The 10,616-nt window shown below is 36.2% G+C and overlaps 1 protein-coding gene across 1 annotated transcript in view; it reads right to left on the reverse strand.

Moving 5' to 3' along the window:
* The window catches only part of SND1 (staphylococcal nuclease and tudor domain containing 1), a 265,369-nt gene that overhangs the window by 126,267 nt on the left and 128,486 nt on the right, over nt 1-10,616 (reverse strand). Inside the window, 1 exon segment of the mRNA XM_072401947.1 lies at nt 9,478-9,619. Within this exon segment, the coding sequence (XP_072258048.1) occupies nt 9,478-9,619 (142 nt within the window).

Raw genomic sequence — 10,616 nt, forward strand, 5'->3', positions numbered from 1 at the left:
TAGTGCCTGGGGATCCCACACTGTCACAAGTTTCACACAGTTAAACAAAACACACATATTTAACAAATAACTTTAATAAAAGTTTCTTTTTTTTTCTACACATTTTTAACCCTTTAACGAGTAAAGGGTTTTATGTACTTCTGTACTCATCCCCTGAAAGGATAAAAAGTAAAACTTTTATAAACACTTGTGTAAAATCGCAGCAAATTGTGGTAAAACATTTTATAGACAAAAGTTTTTTTTGCATTAAACAACGTTTGTAATATAGTACATAAAAATGCATGGTAGGAATGTTTAAATGCGTTTTTAAAACTGTCTGTGTAGACGCAGCGTAAAAAGAAAAATATTGATAAAACATTGGTAAAACATTGTCTATGTTTACTAATCAACTGAATGCTACAAATCTTTAAAAAAAAAAAAAAGTTTTAAAACTTAAAAAAAACATTGATCAGATTTACCTTCAATGAATGGAAGCTAAATGTCACATACAATGTTTATAAATACATCATATTACAATAAATAGGGGGAGCAGATGAAAAGTCTGCATATCTGGCAAGTACAAAAACTGGACCTTGGGTCAGAGGATGTAAAGATCAGATTTTAAATTGACAGACGTTTGTCTATATTGAAAGCATTTATTTGCTAGTTTACCAAAGTAAATGTAGTGTGCAATGCAGGATAGGATGAATAGTACTAAAGTGTATAAGCAGAATACTGCTCTTCTTTGTTGTAACACAAAGGGGAAGAAGAACTTATGTTCTCTCCAACATAGAACATAAATGAACACACACATTCACCAGCCACTTTACTAGGTACACTTCAGCAAGATGGCCTGCTCAAGTTTAAATGGAGTATCAGAATGGGAAAGAAATGTGATTTAGGTGACTGAATATGGCATGTTTTTGGTGCCTGAGTAACTAGTTTAAGGATTTCATAAACCGTGCATGATCAGGGATTTTCAAACACAACCATCTCCATGATTCACAGAGAATGGTCCAGAAGAGTGTCATATCTCTGCTTGGAAATGTCTTGTTGATGAAGATAAGATAAATGTCAATAACACAAGTTAGAAAGACCTCCATAGTTCTCCCCAGAGGTTTTTAGCCGGTTGCTCCGCCCGGCTGATTTGAATACCCCGCCCAGCTCTCGGCAGCTCTCCTCCTCGGATTGCACAGATCTCAGGCTGCTGTGTGTCATCCGTTCAGAGGATTGCTGCTGCTGGAGAGGTGAGCCCGCAGCTCAGCCTACATGTGAAAGAGACACAGGCAGCCCCGCCCCCATCTCATAGCACAGAGCTCGGATTACTATTTAAAAAAAAAATGAAATGTATCCAGTGTGTATAAAAAAATTTCTGGGGAGAACACTGGACCTCATTTCAGTTACTTAGTCCAATATCATAAGCAAATGATCACTAGCCAAGGTGGTACTTTTTTATACTTATATAAATGATCTGATCGCTAGACGAATGTATTTGTAAAATGACCAGTGCTTTAGGAAAGTCTGGTTTGGGAGACATTTCTTTTTGTTAACTTGACTTTTTTCCATATAAAGTCAAACCTGTGATTAGGGAGAATGCAATGATGTTTGTTTCCATGGAAACTGGGATTAAATATAACATCTAGCAACTTTAGCGCGGCCCAGAGCTGTCCATTAGCAGGTATTAAAGCACATTCTATTTTACATCCGCAGACAAGACTTTTCGGAGGCACACAGCACTGCAGACACAAAGAGGGCTTCCCTGTGTGTAACATACTCAGAGATCTTACACAGGAGGAGTTCCCCAGAACAAGACATGCCAAAAAGGTAAATCAGTTTCATAGTGACCCAATTTTAACTTGTCTATAAATGCATTATCATTATTGCTACAAAAAAAAAACTGAAGCATCATGTAATTGACAAAGGCATACTTACTTACACAGCTGAACTCCAGGCCAAACAAAACCAATTTCTACGTCCCACTGCTAGGCTGTCTGTATGCATTCCTAAAAAGCCTAAAATAACTACAAATACCCAAATCTAATGTCCATGTAACCCCCTGCGGTGCTTCCTCTGGTTGTGTAAAGCAGTAAATACCAAATACTCTTGATGCAGCCAACTGAAGTTGCTGTTATCCCAGCAATTCTGACTTCATGATCCCCCCACTTTATAACTACAAGAACATGTGAAGGAGTCTATGTTAGCGCAATGCACCACGCAGAGGCCTTTCCTGTTCTAGCAATCAGAAGGTGATTTAGACGTGGCCTGTCACATGACAATGGTTTACTTTTCATTTTTCCCACATAAATATATAAAGGTTTTGTTTCTTTTACCAGTCATGGTTGAAGGTCCACTCTGAGCTCCTAATTGTATGTTTTCACTGAAAGTAAAGATTTAGGTTTTTCTACCATTGGGTGGAAAAAAAAAAGTTTTTTTGTACTCCTCATTGTATTCTTTTCTCGGAGGTTCACCGAGAAACACAGCCCATGAATGAAGATCAATCAAGAGACTAGAGGCTTCTGCCATCATATACAGGAGTGGAACACTAGGCACAAAGTAAGGGAGAAGCAGTGGGGTAGCACATCCAGAAATCAAACTGCACAAAGCCAGATAAGAGCGTTTATTAGGCAGAAGACCAAATTGCTGCCTGTAAAACTTTGCAGTCAAAGCTCACATTTACTGAAGTAACTAATAAACCCATCTTTGTAAATTTTTGTAAAGCTGTGGACCGAAGTAGCAGCTTTACCTACCCAACAGAGGTCAGACAAAGAAATAAAAACCAAGTAGTTCTGACATTGTAAAAAAAAAAAAATTAAAAAAACGTACAAAAGAATGGTTCAAATGAGCCTTAAAGAACAGAAAGAAGCAGATGTAGGTTCCATCAGGACAGTGAACTATGAACTAAAAAAGAACATGAATACCTTCCTAAATATAGAGGTACAAATGAAGGAAATTGAAAACAAAATACTTTGAAACAAAACAAAGATAAAACCAATGTAAGAATAATTAATTGAAAGATCTGGAGAATGGCTAAGGTACAAGGGTGAAATCCTAAAGATTTGCACCACCTGAAAAAGAATTTCCAGTTATGAAAGTTGATCATCTTGTGAGTTTTTACCATGGTAGGTATGACCTACCTATTCATTTATAAAGTGAGATTGTTGTGGTGACGCTTGCTGACCTTTCCTGGTGGGCCAAGTTCTGTTAGATATATAACTGTGCTGAAAAGAAGCCGTGTTACATTTGTGTTGTGATTTATGCTTTTCAGAAAAAGCCTTTTTATGTTGAAATATTTAGGCTAGAACTTTATTTAAAGCCTACAGCACTCAGTTTACACTGTGATCCTGAATATTACAGCTTTAGGAGACTAATGAATTGGGCCACAAGGCACATACCAGATTTTATTTTTGAACATGTAAACATTTTCTTTTAGTAAAATATAAACTCAACCTGACACACTTGCATGTTTCGAGAACCCAAGCCCTAAGCCAGGAAGAACATGTTTCTTGACTAATGGCTTGGTTGCTTGATACACACTTTGTATGCTAGTGGAAAAATAATGAATTTCTACAGGGACCCTCATGGCAGGATCTTCAAATATATTAAAGCCTTTATTTTGAAAACCACGTGAAATTGCATTACCATTTTACAGGGATTGCATGAGATTTTGGGTTTACATTTTAGCTTTATCAACAAAAATAACAAGGAATTATATAAGGCAATAAGGGGCAACTTCATATAGCTAACATTTAAACGTTGTCACTCTCTTTATAAACTGTAATGACATATGGTTAAGGAAAATGTGTGAAGCTACACAACTGTTGAACAATCATGCCTAAAAAATAATTGAAGACTGCTTTTGCTATGCTAGCACTGGTTTGAAAAGTAGCAATAAAGTGATGAACGGACTTCATATACCACAAGATTTCACCTTATTTTTATCTAGTTAAAATAAATGCATAAAAAAGCTTATAAACGCAGTAGGAACGTTTACATGCCTTTTTACAAAACGTCCATGTAGACCCAGCCTAAGTGCATAAAAACGCTTATAAACGCAGTAGGAACGTTTACATGCCTTTTTACAAAACGTCCATGTAGACCCAGCCTAAGATCTGCTATAACCACAAAGATTTATTGTAAAAGAAATTATTATTAAAAATGCCAACAGCCTCATTATGGGAATATATTTATTGAAAAATGGTAATGCAGCATAAATATATTCCTGTCACTTACAATACTTACAATTGTCAAACCCGCCGAAACATTCCTCTCAGCCACACCCTCCATGCATCATTACAATAATTTCATATTGCTTTCTCATGAAAGGAACCCCTTTGCAGCATTGTCTCTTACACTAGGTTAATTGCTCTGTATCATGTTGCCTTAACAAGGCTAATTTTGTGCAGAATAAAGCAGAGTGAGCGTGACTCATCGTGGAGATCCAAAAATTTCAAATTGTCCCCTTAAACTGAATTTGCATAAAAATGCTATCCAATTATAGAAAGCAAAAGGAATTTGTGAGTAGCAGCAGACCTTATAATTGCTTAATTAAGGATGGAAACACAGGGAACACAAGCACACCAACGTCTGGCTGATTCATTAGAACCACAGCTCTGGAAGAGCAAAGTTTTTGCCTAAAACATACATTTTCCCTTAATGTGTCATGCTTTTTGGCAAGCATAGTTAGATATTTGCCACTTTTTTGTATAAAAAAATACCTTCGCCAGTATCTGAGCAACCAGTCACCATGACCTTGCAAAACAGAAAACAATTTGGTAAGTGAGAACTGCAGCAGTGTGTACAGCTAGAAAGCCCTGTTCCTATGTGTTGTGTACAGTGACAAGAATGCAGCAACCACATAATAACATTGCCACTAGGTCATAGGCATATATGCATTAACCTTATTAGTAAATTAGTAAATGAACAGCAATGTGAGATCCTATTGATATGCAATAAATGTAAAATGGGAAAACACACACATATATATACATATTCTTTGTTTAATGCGACACCAATAGTGAAAGAGTATAAAGTCCCATAGTACACTTTAGTCTTTTTACAAAGACTCCCAAGTAGAATTCATCACCATTTGCATGGCACTAGACACTTTTGTGTGCAAACTGCTTCAATTGTGCATAATGCTTGGCAAGTGGTGCACCATTCACAACAGCAAATAGGAAAAACATCACAAGCAAGTAAACTGTCAAAATCTAAGAGTTAGCGCTGCGAGGTTCTACATTACAATTTTATGAATGGCAAAGAAAAATACAGTCCACAGTTATGAACAATTAACAAAAACTATGTGTAAAAACTGTCCGGTAACAGCAATAGGGGGGTGAGGTACACAAACCAGACCAAGCTCATCTTTTGGAGGTCTGGCTGAAATTGCAGTTGTACAAAGCCCAATATTTTTGGCCTGCTGTTAAAACAAACTGAAATTTATGCTGGGAAATAGAGGTACCTGGTATAGAGTCTCGTGGGCATTTTACCATTTAAAAACTCACTAAATGCAGACATAAAGTAGTATTTAAATAAATGCTAGATAGATTAGGTATAGTCATCCTTGTTCGTAAGACCCCAAAATCTAAGCAATCAGGGTGACCTAGAAAGAACTTACAAGTAGATAATATAGAACCTAGAACACAAACCTCCATCCTGCAATGGTTTATATATTTACATAATACTGGCTACAAAGTGCACATTTTACTACACACAAGAAATATGTACCAGTTCAATATCATATGCTGATTCAGACTAATCAAAATGTAGTAAAACTTTCCTGCAGACTCATTAATGACATGAAAGAGTTACTATGTCTCCCTCCCACTGGAGTAAACTCAGCAGCTGACTGAACAAATCACCATGTCCCCTCTCCTCCATCCATCCCATGTGCCCAGAGGGAAGCTATGAGCATGCAGAAATGAGTAAATAGCTGCATAGCAAAAAAGAAAAACATACACAACCACAATCTAGCTGGCAGCTGGGTGCGAGGACAGCACAAATGTATAATACACAGGAGGATAAAGGAAGAGATGGAGCAGAATGCAGTAATGGCGTATATAGGGCCCAGTAGGAACCGAGAATGGGATGGGACAGAGAAAAAAAATGGAAGACAGACTAACAGTAGTAACAGTAGTAAAGAAAGAAAAAAATGCTACAATCACTTTTAACATGAGAAAAGCGAGTGAACTCTATTTCGGTAGACATTAAATATTGAAGACCAAGATAATAAAAAAAAACTACAATAAAAAGTCTACATTGGATATTACACTGACTCTTAGGAACATTCCGCCATCTCTTTGCTTTGGTTTTTTTCAACAGCTTTATCCCCATGTCTCGGGGAGTGGCCAAAGCCCACAAAAATATGGTTTAAAGATTCCCAAGTACAAATGTAATTGATGGGTACAAGGTGATAACAGTTTATGGTCACACAAGTGCTTCACTTAATAATCAGAAGTATTTAAAAAATGAGTTCTGCCCCAATTTAGGGCACAGCTTCTATTTACAGCAATCAAAATACTGGCAAAATATTTCTGGGTACAGGGACATCTTGGGAGAAAATGTGCCATTTTCAACAGGTAAACATGAAAATTATTCTAAGAAGATACGCAAGTTTTAACTCAAGTAGTAAATCAATGTAAAAGATTTGCATGCTACATCTCCAATAAATAACTTTTTACATAAAACAGCTTGGCACAAAGGCTGTTAAAAGCATTGAATATATGAATGAAGGAAAAATGAAAAGTGTGTCTAACAAAAGGTTACGTGCCTATCCTATTTACCTGTACAAATACAAAGAAAAACATCACTACCAGAGCAGAAAATCCATGCTGAATTACTACTTGAATATAGAAAACACAAATTTTGGATGCCTAATGTCTCAGTATTGTGATTCATATAGCAGTCTTAAGATCTTCTGGGCATCAGGCGGGCATCAGGCAGCCCTCATATTACACATTGAAATGTTTAGTGCAGTTGTGTATTTCTTTGGGTCCTATTCAAAATGTGTTCATTATGTAGCAAAACTCATGCATTTGGTTGGATTAAAATGCATTGCTATTCAAAATGTCATTCTATTCTAGTGCACCTGGCTGTAGTTCAATGTAAAAGGAAAAAAAAAAAAAAAAGAGACCCATTCACACCTAGGTTTTGCCACAGGTGCTGCATTGAATCTAGAAATGAATTATTTTTTTCCGTAAAAGTCACTAGAAGCCAGTAAGACAGGAGGAGGAAAGCTGAGTTAATGACATTACAGTGTGTTGCTGCCACTCATACCCAACCAGCAAGCTAGTAAGTATCGTGAAAATTCTGGTTGAACTTTCAGGAAAAGGGATGAGAAAAAAAATTTACATATATCCTTTTCAAATTCATATATCGTCATTTCCGCTTAAGCTGTAAATAAACCAAAAAAAATGAACAAGAATGAATGACCAGAAACTAAGCAAACGAAAACATAAAGAGGCTCTTCTGAAAGACAATCTGGTTGGTTTGTGATCCAGCAAATACGGCTAAGTTGATTAGACTGCCAGCAGGAGAGAAATGAGAATGTTTTCCTCCTCTGGTGAAGAAACTGAAAATGATTCTGGGGCAATCAACAGGTCGCTTACTGGTCATGGCTGGTTGAGAAATATTAAATGCACATAAAAGTGCAGCAAGGATGATGCTTTCAACCACAATGAATTTAGTGTAGTAGAACAATTTATATTTAAGAGAACTGGATTTATGGAATGCAACTGTGCCTTAAGAGGTTGAACACCAGCAGTTGTTTAAAACACTACTGACATCAGGAGGGAGATAAAGCTTGTAAAAGAAAAGACAATTTCAGGTGCTGCAATTGCTAACATACAATGAGTACACAATGTTAACACAAGTTGTATGGAATACCCAAAACAGAACAAGCACAATAGTCTAATCCTAGTACACTTTCTGTACAAACAAAATCCAAACAGCCCAGATATACCTTCTGTTCCTCTAGAATTGATGCACCATTTCTACTTTGAAACACAAAAACATTTCCCAAACCTTTTGTCAAAAAGAGAAACCTGCTCACCCGTGTACCTCTACTGTAGCATATAACCTTGCAAGACTAGGGACATACTGTGTGTACTATTTCCATTGCTGCACGGAAATCCTTTTTTTTTGACAGTTTGAGAAAATATAATAAAACATTTTTGTTTTTTTCCATAATTTGTTTAGGGAGCCCAGGACTAATGTTATAAATATGCCTTAAAATTACAGCATAAAAAAGTAGTTAAAATCAGTCATCATCACAAATTAAGTAGAATAATCATGTGATGGACCAAGGACCATTCTCTGAGAATTGTGTACTATGGAAAGAACATTTCATATCAGCTGTACCAGTAAGATCTCTCAAGCTCAAAATGTTGGACATTGTAAATGTTTTAACAATATTTAGAACTGCCTTCATTTTTATACAACAATAAATGGATTAGCTTGATAAATAACAGCATTAACACTGCACAATTTTCACAGATTATAAAGCGCAGCAGATAGTCAATGATGGTCACCTTTAGTATATTTGGTATTTTCAGATGCAAAAATGCAAAACTGAACACACAGGGAACACCCAATCAGATTGTATATACTACTTTCCCTCAATTATCAGCTACCTCCTAAGGGGTTTCCTGTAACCAGATACATTTTTTTAGTAATATTTTTCTGGAGGATCACCCCTAGCTTATCTGTTGGAGTGTAAAATGATAACTGTATGCCAATGAATTTTTTTTTGATAATGCCAAATCTTACAACAGAAATATGTCAGGTAGCCTTCTATAAAGAAAAACATTTTAAGTTATAAATACAGTGGATAAGATTTTACAGTTTGGTCAGGTTTCATATTAGCCTGTGAATCCACTAATTACATTTTCCTCAAATTTTCTCCTTGGAAAATCTGAAAAAAGCAATGTGAGATTGTTACTGGGAAATGAAGGTACCAAAAACATTGCCAGAAGTTCTGAACCAGTCCCATTAAAACAAAAATTGTTTTGTTTTTGCTGGTCTGTAGTGGGAATAAAATGTTTTTTATGTACTGGCTCCAGCATTTAAATGTCAATTAGATACACTAAACCCTCTATCTGTGTTACAGTATTTGATGCCATCAAAGCTGCCATGCAAGTCCAGAAGCCATATGCTGCCAGGCAAAGTAGTACCTTAGAGCAGTGGTCCCCAAACTTTTGCAGGTCGAGGACCACTAAATGAACAGACCCTGGACCACACATTCGCAGGGAGCCGTGTGTCACTCAAAGGGGAATGCTTGGAGGACCAAAGGAGGAACGTACAAGATAAGAAAATAATTCTTTACAGGACATTATAAAAGGATATAGTGATATCCTGGTTGTGAAATTTACATGTTTACTACGTATATATTAAAACATCTAGAAACCATGACCGGTGGGAATAAAGTGCGTATGTAAACCATGTTTGGCACCACGGACATCCAATGGCACTCATTAGATTGAATAATTTGGGGAATTAACTTACCAGCCAGGAGAAAGGTAATAAGGCAGGTTTCCTTGGGCATGTACAGCTTGAGTCTGGAACCACTGAATACATACTCTACAATGGCTTCTGAACGACCGGCCCTCTGCAGGAAGGGAAGAAATTGTTTTGCCTTTTGGGTATCCTGCAAAGAAACATATGGAGGTTAATTAAAATAGCTACACGTATGGGGAGCATTACAGAGAGATAAAAATGACATGACTGTTATTGCCATTTTTTACTTTAATGGGGGGAAAAAAAAAAAAAAAAACTTACTGGATGATGAAAGAAAAAATGTTGATATCCATATCATAGAAGCTATATAGATACATGGCTAAAGGAAATTTTACTAAGTTAAAACCCTTTCAGGGAGTTCAGGAGAACGGTCAGTATTATGTTGATGCACCACAACAAGAAAAAGAACTGCAATTTCCATGGTGCTGCATATGTGACTAGCTATGACACCAACCATTAGTGGGCTTAAAAGACTGATTGGGTGCTGTCAAATTATTGAATGCATGCCTTGAATGCAACAAATACTGCATATGTTCTAATAGGCCAAATGTGAACGAAAACACTGCAGAAGACATCAAAATTTCTCACATCTTTATTAGAGATACAATATTCTAATGTAAAATATCAACGTTCAACAATCCATCAGCATAAATTACATATACAGTAAACCAAGAATTTACTGTAGTCAAATCTTAACATTTACTTTTCAAAAATAAGATTCTGATAATCGAATGTCACCAGATCTTTCAAAACAACTTAAGATACAAACAGCTGTTGTGTTACTGTTCTACTTTATCTTGTTCTTTGGACCCATTCTATTCGATTAGTAACCATATGTGATACATTTATTCTTCCTCTAGAGCAATTAATCTTAAAATGGACAGGAATTCCCACTGCAAGTCTAATGCCAACTTTCAGCTAGTGCAATGTAATGGTATAAAAGATAGATTTGAGATAATAAGAGGAATTAAAACAAATAATTATGTTACTACTAAATGAACACCAGCACATTAAAAGCAGTATATGAATGTGTCTGGAGCCGTTAGATTAACTCTAGCTTAGAACTTCCAATTGCTGAAAAAAGCTTTCTAACTTGGTCACAAGCATGGCTGATTAAAAAAATCTCA

This window comes from Pyxicephalus adspersus, chromosome 2, assembly GCF_032062135.1.
Source record: "Pyxicephalus adspersus chromosome 2, UCB_Pads_2.0, whole genome shotgun sequence".
Taxonomy (NCBI): domain Eukaryota; kingdom Metazoa; phylum Chordata; class Amphibia; order Anura; family Pyxicephalidae; genus Pyxicephalus; species Pyxicephalus adspersus.